This window comes from Mandrillus leucophaeus, unplaced genomic scaffold, assembly GCF_000951045.1.
Source record: "Mandrillus leucophaeus isolate KB7577 unplaced genomic scaffold, Mleu.le_1.0 Scaffold798, whole genome shotgun sequence".
In the NCBI taxonomy this organism is placed as follows: domain Eukaryota; kingdom Metazoa; phylum Chordata; class Mammalia; order Primates; family Cercopithecidae; genus Mandrillus; species Mandrillus leucophaeus.
This window is the reverse complement of record NW_012108674.1, coordinates 1,985,787-2,001,561: the sequence shown is the minus strand read 5'-3', so window position 1 is coordinate 2,001,561 and position 15,775 is coordinate 1,985,787. Positions and strand designations below refer to the sequence as shown.

Here is a 15,775-nt window from a genome sequence, read left to right as displayed (position 1 = left end):
AAGCAGTCAATCAATCAGTCAGTCAACAAATGGAAGTGTTGCAAAGTTTTCCTTAAATAAGTTTGTACATAGTGGTAATTTCTAATATTTTTTTCCTTTTTATTATTGCAAGTGGGGTATGAAAACTTTAAAATTTTTAATTTTGTGCTACTCATTTAAGAATCTTAATATATATTCAGAGCTGTAGCTTCTGCTTTGTTTTGTTCAGTATACCCTCTTTCTATCAACAAAACTCTTTTTTAGAAGAGCTGACAAAAAGTATTTAGATGTCATGAGGTTATTGATTCATTAATGAGTTTATTGGAATACTTGCACATTTGGCTCACGTGAACTTTGTTGGGACCATTAGTTTGGGGGTTTTAATTTAATCCTGGTGCTTTATGTCTCGAAGTGTAAGAATCAGATTGCATTTGTTTTTAAAGGAAATAGTTTTACTATTTGTAACACCATTAATGCATATATACTAATTCTGGTTTACAACAGCAAGCGTAAGAATTCAGGTGGTTCCAGGTCTTTGTGTGCATCTGTTTGATTTCAGAATCCAAGGCCTGCGTACCAGCACCTTCTCTCCAGGTCTGCTTCCAATTTGCAGTTGTTAGAATTTTGGAGTAGCTGTTACTGAAGATCATATTTTTCATATCTTTTAAGTGTCCTGGTTAAGAGAGGCATTTTCTGTTAGCTGCATTTGGTACTTAAGAGAGGGAACTTGAAATGTCTTAAGAGTCTTAGAATGCGTAATGTTTTTTTTCTTGCCCACATGAAAATTGAACATTTTGCAGATTTGTTAATGGGATTTTTTGGTCTGTTTTGGCTGCTATAAAATAATGCTGTAGACTCAGTGGCTTATAAACAACAGAAGTTTATTTCTGTCAGTTCTGGAGGCTGGGAAGTCCAAGGCACTGGCAAATTCGATGTCTGGTGAGGGCCTGCTTCCTGGTTCCTAGGTGACTGTCTTCTAGCTTTGTCCTTACGTGGTGGAAGGGGTGAAGGAGGTCTCTGGGGTTCCTTATATGAGGTCACTAATCCCATTTATGATGGCTCTGTCCTCATAACCTAATCACCTCCCAAAGGCCGCACTTTCAAATACCATCTCATGGGCAGAGGGAGTGTTAGGATTTTAGTACATCAATTTTGGGACATAGAAACATTTTAGTTCATAACATACAATAATAATACTAATTTATGTGATTGAATGAAAAGCTTATTCTCTTAAATCTTGGAAACAAGATTTTTATTAAATAATTTTCCTAATTGTTTTATCTATTTTATAAAAAAATAAACTGCAAGTGTGAGAAAACTTACAGTAGTTAAAGAGTAACTGGGCACGGTCACTCATGCATGTAATCACAGCACTTTGGGAGGCGAGGCAGGAGGATCCTTTGAGCGCAGGAATTCTAGACCAGCCTGGACAATATAGGCAGACCCTGCTTCTACAGAAAATAAAAAAATTAGCTGGGTGTGGTGGTGCACACCTGTGGTCCTAGGTATTTGGGAGGCTGAGGTGAAAGAATCACTTGTGTCCAGGAGGTTGAGGCTGCAGTGAGCCTTGTTGGCACTACTGCACTCCTGCCTGGGTGACAGAGTAAGATCCTAACTTAAAAAGTAATATAAAAGGCCAGGCATGTGACTCATGCCTTAATCTCAGTACTTTGAGAGGCCAAGGTGGGAAGATTGCTTGAAGTCAGCAGTTCAAGACCAGCCTGGGAACACAGTGAGACCCCTGTCTCTACAAAACTACAGATAAAACAATTAGCTAGGTATAGTGGCATGTGTTTGTAGTCCCAGTTGCTTGGGAGGCTGAGGCAAGAGAATCACTTGAGCCTAGGTGTTCAGGCTGTAGTGAGCTATGATCAAGCCACTGCGTTCCAGCCTGGGCAACAGAGCAAGATCACGTCTCTAAAAAAAAAAAAAAAAAAGTAAGTAATATGCAGTTCCCCCCCAGTGGTAATATCTTGCAAAACTAAAGTGCAATATCACACCCAGATATTGGCCTTGATACAGTCAAGACACAGAACAGATTCATCATCACAAGGACCCTCCTGTTGGCTTTCATAGCCACACCAACTGCTCCTTATGCCCTAGAGTTCACTGACCTGTTCTCCCTTTCTAATTCTGCTGTTTCAATAATTTTGTATGCCTTTGTACAGTCTTTGGGATTGGCCTTTTTCACTTCCATGGTTCTCTGGTTGTTGAGTTTATCAGTACTGTAGTTTATTCCCTTTTGTGGTTGATACAGACTTCTATACTATGATCTGGATCTGCCGCAGTTAGTTTAACTGTTCACCCACTGTAGAACATCTGGTTTGTTTCCTGTTTTCACTTTTGTGAATAAAGCTGCTAATAAATATTCATGTCGAGGGGAAAAAAGTAATGTGCATTAATCGTCTCATTTTTCTATTTTACTTATAAGTACCTTATTTGTCAGAAACTTGATCTTTAAAATAAGTGATGCACTTCGTGAAAATTTATTGAGTTGTACACTTGTGCGTACTTTTCTGCCAGTATGTTATATACTTGAGTGAAACATTTATTTAAAAATAATTAGATTTTTTTTTCCCCCTCTGGGGTTTACTTAGGTTGGATTCAGATGCCGAGGACACAGTACTTCCTCAGAAAGAAGACAGAATTTGCAAAAGAGACCAGATAATAAGCATTTAAGCTCTAGTCAATCCCATAGAAGCGATCCTAATTCTGAGTCTTTATATTTTGAGGTATTTTTTTCAAACTCTATTTGTAAGCTGTTATAGGAAATGTTCCCATTAAGAAATTAATGTGTTACATTGTGAACATTATGAATACTTTTTATGTCTTAACATGTGATTCTAGTATTAAATTATAAATTACTCAGAAGTATTAACTCATTTTTGTCTTGGTTATATATATTTAATCTAACATTAATTTTACTGATGTTTATTTTTATAAATTTTTGTCCTGTGTGTTCACCATTTTGAGGTAATGTGTAGAGGTAGAACTTGATTTCATGTGGACTTTATTTAGTATGGAGCTTTTTCACTTAATTTTTGTTGTTACTCAATTCATTTGAAAGGCTTTTCAGATTTGAGTAGTTCAATCTACTTAAGTTGTGCTGTCAGCCAGGAGAGTTTTAGAGGAGGAGGAAAGATGTTTTACTTTCTCTGATAGACAGTTTATATCCTAATTGCACTGTTATTCATCGAACAGATTCTTATTGGTGGTCTATATGTGTGCAGTAAGGTGCTCTGAATGATACATAAAGGTGAACAGACCTGCTATCTTCGGGAGCGTTGCTGTGTAGTAGGAGAACGTAGGCATATACACACCTAATACTTAGTTGAGTGTGGTTAGAGTTGAGCGCAGAGACAGGTCACTTTGGGTTTGTGGCAGGATAGGTAACATTTGAAATGAATTTAAAGAACAAGTAGAATTTGTATGTGTCAAGATGTTTTTCACCACATATCTCTGGAAACTCATTTGAGTAGCTCATTTTGGTTGGATCATAAATTCTATTAAACGAGTTAATAGATGGAGATTAAACTAGAAAACTTACTTGAGGTCAGAGGATAGAAATGAGTAATATGCCGGGTGTGATGGCTAATGCCTGTAATCCCAGCGCTTTCGGAGGCCGAAGGTGGGGCGGATCACTTGAGGTCAGGAGTTTGAGACCTGGCCAACGTGGTGAAACCCCATCTCTACTAAAAATACAAAAAGTTAACTGGACATGGTGGCAGGTGCCTGTAATTCCAGCTACTTGGGAGGCTGAGGCAGGAGAATCACTTGAATTCAGGAGGCAGAGGTTGCAGTGAGCTGAGATTGTGCCATTGCTCTCCAGCCTGGGCAACAATAGCAAAACTCCATCTCAAAAAAAAAAAAAAAAAATCAATAATATGTTAGATAAGTTTAGTAATTGAGTCAAAGGACTTGAGAGTATCTCAATTACTCTATCAAGAATAGTTTCAATATATCCAGATCTGGCAATAGTAGTACATGTATTCACCTGTACTATTGGTTCTATACTTATATTTAAAGATACTAGATATAATTTTCAGGATAAAGGAAGATATTAAGAACTTAATTTCAATGGAAAATTTTTTAAACCTTATTGACAATCATGTGGAGTAATGCAGAACAAGGAATATATTAATAAAGTTTACATGAAGCTGTCTATTAAACACTTTTTCAAATTATCTGAATGTGATAAAATCCAGTTTGAATTTCTTTTCAATTACCCACCCATCTGAAGGTAGAACTATTAATAAAAATGAAATAGTAGGTGCAGAAATCCAAAAAATGGAGATGTGTGGATATGCCGCCATCCTTGAATAATTAAATTGTTTATGTTTTAGCATGTGAGAAATGACATTTCCTCTTTAAGACTGACTTTGAATAGTTCAGTAGTAGAATACAAGAAATAACTTCCTCATTTTTCAGTACTTCTAAGCATTAGAAAAAGTTTTTTTTAGGAGTTTGCCTTGAACTCTTTTTACTTAAAATGTGAAATATTTCAGGATGAAGATGGGTTTCAAGAACTAAATGAGAATGGAAATGCTAAGGATGAGAATATTCAACAAAAACTTTCTTCTAAAGTTGTAAGTGACTCTTTAAAAAGAAAAGCAAAATATAACATCTTTTGAACAATGGCTATGTTGAAGGGAAATATTAAAGATAAGTGTAAAGGCACATGGAGCAGCAGAGTGTGCAGGAGATGGTGTTTAGTACCTATCTTTAGTATTTCTTTCCAGCGTAGCCTGCACAAAGATAATTCCCTATGAAATCCACAGTTCTGTTACTAAAGTACCATTAATTAAATGGTATCATCATGCAACATACAGTCTGTACTGAAATTTTCCCAGTTGTTTCAAAATTTTACTTTGGAGATACTTTGTTTTATTTCATTCAAGGATCCAGGCAACCATCACCCTCTGCATTAAGCTGTTTTGTCCCTTTATTATTTCCCAGTCTGAAATGATCCCACTGTCAAATCCTGTTCTTTATGACATTGAATTCTTTCTTTTTTTTTCTGTAATGACATTGAATTCTTTGAAGAGTCTAGTCCAGTTATACTGCAGAACATCCCACATTCTGGATCCTTTTTCCTTATGATTGACTTTTATGGGGTCACTAACAAATGTTTTTTTCTGGTTATCATAGTTGGATGATTTACCTGAAAACTCACCAATCAATATAGTTCAGACTCCAATTCCCATTACCACCTCAGTTCCGAAACGTGCAAAAAGTCAGAAGAAGAAAGCTTTAGCAGCAGCCCTTGCCACAGCTCAAGAATATTCAGAAATAAGTATGGAGCAAAAAAAATTACAGGTACATATTCCTTTTTATGAACAAATGTGATAGTTTACTTGCTAGGTTCGATGGAATAAATAGAAGGAGTGATAAATATAGTCATCTTAAAATGCCACACTTTGATACTGTAACAAAAAAATTAATTTTTTATATTTATTTTGTAGGAAGCTTTATCAAAAGCAGCTGGAAAAAAGAATAAAACACCTGTGCAGCTAGATTTGGGGGACATGTTAGCTGCTCTGGAAAAACAACAGCAAGCAATGAAAGCACGGCAAATTACTAACACCAGACCTCTGTCATATACAGGTGATGTCATTAGTCTGAGCAATTTGCTGTTTGTCTCTGGTAATACATGTTAGATGTTGTTAATTGAAATTTTAAAAGTTTTATATATGTATGTATATATGTATGTGTGTGTGTGTGTATATATATGTATGTGTGTTTGTGTGTATTTTAAGTAAGTCAGCTTAAACCACAAACCTTGAAATTCTCCATGCTCCTTTTCTTTCCACACCTAGTCCTTTAACATATCCTGTCTGTCCTGCCTGCAAAACATATCCATACTCTAACTACTCACCAGATTTCCTGCCACCACAGTAGCCCCCATTATTGTATAATATTATACTGAGTAGCCTCCTTACTACTACCTGTTTTTCCCTCCCCCCAGCCTCTAGTCTGTGTTAAAAGAAGTGACCTTTTTAAAATGTAAGCAGGATTATATCACTTCACTGCTCAGAATCCTCTAATAGTGCTTCATTTCACTTGGCATGAAGCCAGGCTCCTAACTAAAGCCATATTTTAGCTGACCCTATTACCTTTTTGCCTTTGTCACCATTTTGTCCTAACACACTCTGCTCTAGCCATGTTAGCAGTCCTCAGACACACCCAGCCTGATCCTAGCTCAGTATCCGTGGGCTTGCTATTCCCTTTACCTCGGACGCTCTTTCCCCAGGTATCAGCATAGTTTGCTTCCCTCAGGTTCTTTAGATCTCTGCGTAAATGTCAGTTGGTATGCATTTTGACTCACCCAAATTTTTTTCTTTTTCAAAATTGAAATTTAAAAAATCACAAGTAATCTGGCTTTCTTACGTTATCCAGTTTAAAACTCACTTGCAAACAAGGGTTTTTATCAGATTGTGTGTGTGTATATGGGAAAATGATCTGGCTTTCTACTGAAACAGTAATTTCTATTTTAACAAACCTTGTCAGATTTAGAGCTCAGCTTTTCCATGTTCCCTCGTTTCTTTTCATTGTCTTTTTAGAGGGTGAGGAATAGAACAAAGGAACAGGAAAGGTACCAATGTACAGTACCAGCACCGATGCTGAGAGGCAAAATTGAATTTTGTGTTTCTTCTGATCCTATGTGAAGGGACTATTACTTATTAGAAGGATAAATTACAATGTATAATTTTAACCTGTGTGCAAAATGTTTAAACCTATCTAGTTACCAGTCCACTGTCAACCTTTGCTTTGAGTAACTATTATTACAAATAGTACTGAATGTGTATAAAGCTTTAGACTTGCATGTTGAGCTGGGGAGAGTGGCAGTAATCTCTCACTGAAGAGGAAAAGTAGGGAATAAAACTGAGTTAGCAGTGTTCTGGAGGGGTGTGGCCTAGTAGCTAAAAGCAGGGGCTCTGGAATCCAGTTGCCTTTGTTTGAATCCTGTTCTTCCATGTGTTTCACTGGCAAGTTACTTAACCTTCCTGTGCTTCAGTTTCCTCACATTAATGTGAGAGTACCTGCTTCAGGATTGTCTTGAGAATTAGATGAGATGATATATGTAAAGTACTTAGAGTATCCGGGTTATAATCACTCAATAAATGTTTAATATTATTATGGAGACGAGATTGTTAACCTGTGATACGTCAGATGGCTTATTACAACTTCGATTTATTTAGTAACTGTTAATGTATTTGTTTATATATGTACATATATACAGTATATATACCATATATATTATATGCATATATAGTGTATGTACCGTATATATTATATACATATATGGTATATAATGTATATATGTTATATGTGCAGTATACTGTATATGTTATATATGGCATATATACTATATACAATACACTGTATATGTAATAATATACATATATACAGTATATACTGCTAAATATATGTTTGTATATACACATACTGTTAATATACATATATAAACATATTTAGCAGTTGCTAAATGTCAATATATAATTATTAGAAATTATATAACTATATATTGTTTTATATATATCTTTTTTAATATATGTATACCCATATATACACATGTTCAAGAAAAGGATGAAACTGATCATGATGAAGAAGGATTATAGGGATATGATGGATCTGGAAACAGGTCAATGATGACTCCAAACTCTGTCTTGGATGACTGTGGTGGTGATAAGGGCTGCGATGTTACTACACAAGATAGGGATTATAGAAGAATTTTGTTGGGAAGAGCAGATGCTGCCTATTGTATTTTAAATGCTAGCATGGGAGATTCTGGTGGTTCCTATTTAGCATATAGTTATGAATGTATAGTTTAGGTTACAAGTCAGTGAGTTTCAAATACAGATGATTGTTGAAGCTGTGGAAATCAGATTGTTGGGGGAAAGAAAAATTAGGAAAAAGATGTTCACAGACAAAGCCTTGTGGAATGCTCACATTTAAAGGATGAGAGGAAGAAGAACAAGAAACATAGATTTGAGAAAGAATAAGAAAAATAAAGGAGTGTAATGTTACAGAAGGCAAGGATAGAATTTTGAGGAAAAGGATGTAGTCCTTGGTACCAAATGCTGAAGAAAGCTAGAGTAGAGTGAAGAGTCAGAGAATTATATTTGGCAATTGCAAGATTATAGGTGACCTTGACAATAAGTTTCAGGAGAATGGGTTGGGCAGAGGTCAAATTGTAATAATTTGAAAAGTGATAATGAGAGAAAAACTGTTTAGAAGTTTAATAGGGAAGGAAAGGGGAATGATGGCACCTTAGCTTGAAGGGAAGTCAGTCAAGGGAAGGGTTTAGTTGGTTTGTCTTTTTAAAAAACCCTTTCTTAGTTTTAGACAGAAAAATTTTAGCATCTTATTAGGGGATCAAGAAAAAAGTCAAGGGTCGGGGAGGAACTTGAAAGATGCAAGGGTATAGGAATAGAGTTAGATCCTAGAGAAACTGACATAGGATATTAAGAATAGAGACAGTCAGTGAGCCTTGGACACGAGTAAGGATGTCTGCCACCCCCTTTCAGGTGGTTTGTAAGTTTGTATTGGATAGCATCTTCTCAGGGAAGTGGCAGGAAAGCTCTGCTAGAGTGAGAGGATTGAGGTTGGGGATTTAGGAATAGTAAAGGATTGGAAGAAGCCAGTGTAAACTGAGGGTATCAGCCAGACATAAAAGAATTACTGAGGCCAGGTGCAGCAGCTCACGCCTGTAATCCCAGCACTTTGGGAGGCTGGTGCAGGTGGATCACAAGGTCAAGAGATTGAGACCATCCTGGCCAACATAGTGAAACCCTGTCTCTACTAAAAATACGAAAATTAGCTGGGCATGGTGGTATGTGCCTGTAGTCGCAGCTACTCGGGAGGCTGAGGCAGGAGAATTGCTTGAACCCAGGAGGCAGAGATTTCAGTGAGCCGAGATCGTGCCACTGCACTCCAGCCTGGACGACAGAGTGAGACTCCGTCTCAAAAAATAAATAAATAAATAAAAATAATTACTGAATGGGACTGAGTACAGCTGAGTGGGTAAAATCATCATTCTTTACTGACCAACTGAAATAAGGAGAGAAGTGATAGATAAGATATCTTACATAAGGACAAATACCAGATTCAGTAGGAATAAGAACGAGTGCAGCATTGTGAAGTTTCAAAGGTAGAATGGTTCTGACTGAAGACCAGTTGCAAGGAATTGCCATGTTTGAGGGTTGTATAGTAGAGTAGAACTAATTATTTATCCCTCTAATGGACCTCTAAATTGGTTCATTGCATTGGCTTAGTCTCTAAAGGATAGGTAAAAGCTGTATCTGAGGGACACTGCCTAGCCATGTGTAGTGCTCCTACTGTTATGATGTCGTTTTTTCCATGGGAGGAGGATGTTCTTGTTTTTGTAGTTATCATTGGAAATTTTGAAAGTATGTGGGATTGGCCCTAATGGTGAAACTAATGTTCCTCTTTGTTTTTAGTGGTTACTGCAGCTTCTTTTCACACTAAAGACTCTACTAATAGAAAACCTTTAACCAAAAGTCAGCCCTGTTTGACATCCTTTAATTCTGTGGACATTACTTCTTCTAAAGCAAAAAAAGGAAAAGAGAAGGAAATAGCAAAACTAAAACGACCCACAGCACTTAAAAAGGTAAACCAAAATCTGGTGGGATATTTATTTTATAAGATGAATAAGGATTTTAATCTGTTTTGTAAAAGTAGGTTGTGGTGTCTTAGCTAACAGATTGTTGTGAGAAGTCTTCATACACATGAATCTTGACGATAATGTGTTAATTAGAAGCTCAGGATATCATCAGTATCATGACTGTCTTTCTGTGTAGAACGGGACCCTGGAAAATGAATTATTTCTATAAAGTTAAAAAAAAGTTAAATATTTAGTATCCCAAAACATTAGACTCCAGGAATCAGAAGCCCTGGATTTCAGTACTAACTTCAGTGCTATATGTCATTTTAGGCAACCATTTTACTCTCATCCGTCTCATCTATAAATTGGGCATCATATTTTATTTAACTCACCATTGTTAAGAGGTTCAAAATGAGATAATTTGGTTCCAGATAATTGAAAACTGTAGAATGTCAATCAAGTGTAACTGTATGACCTGGGTTCTAAACTTTTTAATTTACCCTTTTTTTTTTTGGGAACTAGTTTGTCACCCAGGATTTAAAGAATCAGATGGGTATGGTTTGATAGCTGTATATTCTATAATATAATTTCTTTTCTTTATTTTGTATGCAGTACTTCCTTCAACTTACAGTGTCTGAAATAACATTTGCCTTTTTGCCAGTTAGCCAAACTTCTCATGTTCATGTTTAAGTGAACTACTATACCTGTGTTTAATGTATATTGTCATCATTTGTACATAGTTGAAGAGTTATCAGTAATTAAAGACTGGTATAACTTTTAGGTTATTTTAAAAGAAAGAGAGGAAAAGAAGGGGCGCTTAACTGTGGACCATAATCTTTTGGGATCTGAGGAACCAACAGAAATGCACTTAGATTTTATTGATGATTTGCCACAGGAGATTGTTTCCCAGGAAGGTAAGGAGGTCCCCCTTTCTCCTCTTCTCATGGAATGGTCTGAAATATTTTAATAGATATGTAAGCTGTCACTAGTTATGCTCCTGACTGAAAGATGTGCTCCATATTTTACATAAATCTCTTTATTTTTTAGAGTGGTTTCTTTTAAAGATGCTTTTGTAGGGAGATGGTTAAAGAGAAGGGGACAGATGTTATATAGTAGGCCTATGACATTTTTGAGGCTTAAATCCTGAATTTGTAGTGAACCCTCAAAATTAAGATCTCACGAATGCATGAGATCTCTGGAATTGTCACAAGTATTTTCATTTTGTTTTCTTTTACGTCCAGAACACTGTTGGCTATCTTTCTTTGTGGGGCTATTTTTCGAGTCATTTTTGTTGATTTTCTTGCTTTTGTGGAATTAATACATATGCCACAATGCCACAATGAATGCAATTGCAAAGCAGAATCTAGTTGGTCAGTAAGATTCAGTGTCATACATCAAGTAGCAACACATGATTCCAATTGGTAACTTAGCAAAACGACAGATTTCTTCTAATATTTATACCACCACAGAGGAAAGATTTTTCTGCTAGTATATCTTTATTGCCCAAGTTTTTGCAACACATTTAAATCTGGTTTACATGTAGATTAAGCAACAATGTTTCATTGTTTTTAGAAAAATGAGTTGATTTCTAAGGATTGTTCACCAGAGAAGTTTGTTTAGGGTTCGCTTTTATTCTCAGTTTAATGATTCCCTGTTTTTAGGTGTAATCATCCATCCATTCATTCAGCAAATGTTTACTGAATGCTTACCCCATGTATTTTAGTAACTAGAGTAGCAAGAGGACGTTGGGGAATATAATAAAGATATATATATAGTAGACAGGTCCTGCTGTTGAAGAACTTACAGCCTAGTAGGAAGGTAAGAAGATACATGTGGGCTGGGCGCAGTGGCTCACGCCTATAATCCTAACACTTTGGGAAGCCAAGATGGGCAGATCTCTTGAGCTCAGGAGTTCGAGACCAGCCTGGGCAACAAGGCGAAACCCTGTCTCTACAAAAAAAATAGAAGAATTAGCTGGGCGTGTTGACTTACGCTTACAGTCCAAGCTACTTGGGACACTAAAGTGGGAGGATTGGTTGAGCCCAGGAGGTCGAGACTGCAATGAGTGGAGATCATGCCACTGCACTCCAGCCTGGATGACAAAGTGAGACCCTGTATCAAAAAGAAAGAAAGAAAGAAAAAAACCATGTGTAACTTTGCTAATTAATGGACTAGATATACAAATACGAGCTAATTTCCTGAGTTTGGCTGTTTGGGAAAGAAGCAGTAACTAAACGAAGGAGACAGTAGAGTCAAGAAATGGCATTTAATAATGTGGCTTCTTGAACACAGAGGCAAAGACCAAATAAGAGAGAAACCGGGGTGGTGCCTGGAGAATCAGGAGTGGTGTGGAGAGGGTGAGGTAGAATTTGTCATTGCCAGCAATAATGGGAAGTTTAGATTGTTAAAAAAAAAAAGATTTCTAAGAAATAGATGGAAAACTAGAAATGAGGAAGTGAGTAATGTGATCTGGAAAGAGGTATAGATTTTTTTGTGTGTGTACGTGTGATAGAATCTCTGTTGTTGCCCAGGCTGGAGTGCAGTGGCGCGATCTCGGCTCGCTGCAACCTCCACTTCCCGGGTTCAAGCTATTCTTCTGCCTTAGCCTCCCGAGTAGCTGGGACTACAGGCATGTGCCACCATGCCCAGCTAATTTATTTGCATTTTTAGTAGAGACGGGGTTTCACCATGTTGGCCAGACTGGTCTTGAACCCTGGACCTCAAGTAATCTTCTGCCTTGGCCTCCCAGAGTGCTGGGATTACAGTCATGAGCCACCAGGCCTGGCCTAAGAGGTGCAGATTTTTGCTTTTTAATGTAAATTCTCTAGGAATACATGTTTTAGATAATGTATATTCTTCCTCGCCCCTGTGGAGACTTCTGGACTATGCTTAACTTTTGAGAGAGAAGGAATTTTTTTTTTTTAAAGAGATGGAAGTCTCACAGTGTTTCTCAGGCTGACCTGAAACTTCCAGATTCAAGCGATTTTCTCACCTCACCCTCCTGAGTAGCTGGGACCACAGGCATGCACCACCTCACCTGGCTAAGAGTATACTTCAACAGACAATAGGAGAATTTAATTTTTTTAGTGTATGGAACATGTTTATTTATGATATGAAAAATGCCCACTTTATTAGCTTCTGGAAAATTTGGAAATGACCCAAAAGACAACGGCCATTCTAAATTACATTGATCAACATAGAGCTTTTCAGCATTTGAAGTTTCTAAATTTTTTCCCTTCACTCCACATCTCCACAGATACTGGACTGAGCATGCCCAGTGATACTTCACTCTCTCCAGCAAGTCAGAACTCTCCGTACTGTATGACACCTGTGTCACAAGGCTCTCCAGCTAGTTCTGGAATAGGCAGTCCAATGGCATCTTCAACAATAACCAAAATCCACAGCAAAAGATTTAGAGAGTAAGTTTTATACTCATTATTGAGGTTGAATAGTTTAAGGATCTTGATTGTAGTTGTGAATTTAGTATTGTCATTGTTACTCAGTGAGTCGAGCAGACAAAACACTAGAGATCTTTAACTCCTTTCGGATTTTGTTTAACGGCTGAGTTTATTTATTTAAAGCATTGCCTCTGTCTGCTGTTAGTATTCACGTGAGAGTGATTTGACAGTAAGTATATTCTCCTTATATCAGATAGTATTTCTATTCTAGAAATCTAGACTCTTAACATCTTATATATTAAATGTTGTACTATCAGTTTTCCTCCTACAACTGCTTTTGCTTTTTTGTTTATATTGTTGTCCCTTCAAAAGATCACTCTAATCAATTAATAATAGGTTTCTAAGACCCTGTTATGTGAAATGAACCTATTACATAAAACTATTTGTGCAAGTATTTCTAAGTTCTTAAATTGAGATAACTGGGGGATCACGGAATATGATACCCCATCTGTGGATAGCTTTAACAGTTATTGCTCTGAAGGATTTTTAAGATTTTAACATTTATGTTGATGAATTAATTTTACCTTTAGAAATGACATATGAAAGAATCTCAGGGTGAAAGTATAATCTGAGTCCAAATTACTTTGGTTTATTCTGTTCCGTTTCCTTTTACCATTGTTTTTGAGCAAATACTTCTTGCCTAGCTTTGGAAAGCTAATTAAATGTCAAATCACAGATGTGGAGCAAATGAAACACTTGGGGGATGAAATGTTATGTATGAAATGTATAGCTTGAAGGAAAAAAGGAAAAAAAGAATGAAGAAAATTGCATTTTGGGATGTTCTAGTCTGATTGCATTCTTGAATTTGGCATACTTTGACAGTTAAATGTTCCTCAGTCTCTCCATTTATATATATTCTTCTGAAGTAGTGTCATACTTGTACTTATTTAATTATTTTTCACAGAAATACAAAAAATTCCACTGCAAATTGTTTTGCACTAAAGAAGAACAGGCACAGATTTTCCCACTATATAATATAATTTAAAAGTAGAAATTTGCTTGCCTTGGTTATTCATAGGTAAGAAACACCAATTCTCCCTATTAAGTACCTGCTTATGGTAGACATGAGGGACGATTACTAGAAAAGATGGAAAGAGCATACAGGAGAAGTATATACTTAGATGATTTCTTTATCCCAGAAATTAGGTACTTTAGTGGCCTCACACTTCTGACTTTCTGTTTCTCATGTTATAGTCATACATAATTTCACAGAGAGCCCTATTCATTTGCTTTGTCTGATGTAGAGGCATGTGATTTTTACCTCATGACCTCTTTGGTTTTGGCTTCAGTTTAATTATTGAGTTCATCCTCCATAGCCATAAATTTTCGGAGCTCTAGGGACCCTTGAGGCCATTTTACCTAGCTCCTTATTTTTATGACTGAGAAAGCCAATGCCCGGAAATCTATCCGAGCCCAGAGGAGGAATTGTTGGTAATAGGACATTCAGTTAGAAATCGTGTATCTTTCCTACTAGAAGCATCTTTAGTAACTCTTTACCAAAATCATTTGTTTTTATCTAATAGCAGCTGTCATTTGGTTTATATCCTTAGGAATTTAATAATTAGTAATTCTGATAGTCCTTAGGTTAACTTATCCTTTACATAAAATCTATCCGAATCAAGCTTGGCAAAGCCGCTGTAGCCAGACTGCCTCTCTAGATCCCTCCTCTCTGGGCATGGCATCTCTGAAAGAAAGGCAGCAGCCCCAGTCACGGGCTTACAGATAAAACTCCCATCTGCCTGGATCAGAGCACCTGGGGGAAGGGGCAGCTGTGGACGCAGCTTCAGCAGACTTAAGTGTTCCTGTCTGCTGGCTCTAAAAGGAGCAGCGGATCTCCCAGCACAGCATTTGAGCTCTGCTAAGGGACAGACTGCCTCCTCAAGTGGGTCCCTGACCCCCGAGCCTCTGAATGGGAAACACCTCCCAGCAGGGGTTGACAGAAACCTCATAACAGGAAAGCTCCGGCTGGCATCTGGTGGGTGCCCTTCTGGGACGAAGCTTCCAGAGGAAGGAACTGGCAGCAATCGTTGCTGTTCTGTAGCCTCTGCTGGTGATACCCAGGCAAAAAGGGTCTGGAGTGGACCTCCAGCAAACTCCAGCAGACCTGCAGCAGAGGGGCCTGACTGTTAGAAGGAAAACTAACAAACAGAAAGGAATAGCATCAGCATCAACAAAAAGGATGTCCACACAAAAACCCCACTGAAGGTCACCAACATCAAAGACCAAAGGTAGATAAATCCACAAAGATGGGGAAAAACCAGCACAAAAAGGCTGAAAATTCCAAAAACCAGAACGCCTCTTCTCCTCCAAAGGATCACAACTCCTCGCCAGCAAGGGAACAAAACTGGACGAAGAATGAGTTTGACAAATTGACAGAAGTAGGCTTCAGGAGGTGGGTAATAGCAAACTCCTCCGAGCTAAAGGAGTATGTTCTACTTCAATGCAAGGAATCTAAGAACCTTGAAAAAAGGTTAGAGGAATTGCTAACTAGAATAACTAGTTTAGAGAACGTAATAAATTGCCTGATGGAGCTGAAAAACAGCACGAGAACTTTGTGAAGCATACACAAGTATCAATAGCTGAATCAATCGAGCGGAAGAAAGGATATCAGTGATTGAAGATGAAATTAATGAAATAAATTGTAAAGACAAGATTAGAGAAAAAAGAATGAAAAGGAACGAACAAAGCCTCCAAGAAATATGAAATATATGAA

General features: G+C 37.2%; 1 protein-coding gene across 2 annotated transcripts in view; it reads left to right on the top strand.

The window, feature by feature from the left end:
• The window catches only part of SECISBP2L (SECIS binding protein 2-like), a 57,868-nt gene that overhangs the window by 24,485 nt on the left and 17,608 nt on the right, over window positions 1–15,775 (top strand). The window contains exons 8-14 of one of the 2 annotated variants that reach the window (XM_011967298.1): window positions 2,577–2,711; window positions 4,485–4,565; window positions 5,128–5,295; window positions 5,442–5,583; window positions 9,441–9,610; window positions 10,386–10,518; window positions 12,861–13,023. In XM_011967298.1, coding sequence (XP_011822688.1) covers window positions 2,577–2,711; window positions 4,485–4,565; window positions 5,128–5,295; window positions 5,442–5,583; window positions 9,441–9,610; window positions 10,386–10,518; window positions 12,861–13,023 — 992 coding nt within the window. The remainder of the gene's footprint in view (window positions 1–2,576; window positions 2,712–4,484; window positions 4,566–5,127; window positions 5,296–5,441; window positions 5,584–9,440; window positions 9,611–10,385; window positions 10,519–12,860; window positions 13,024–15,775) is intronic. The other variant, XM_011967299.1, reaches the window with a different exon arrangement.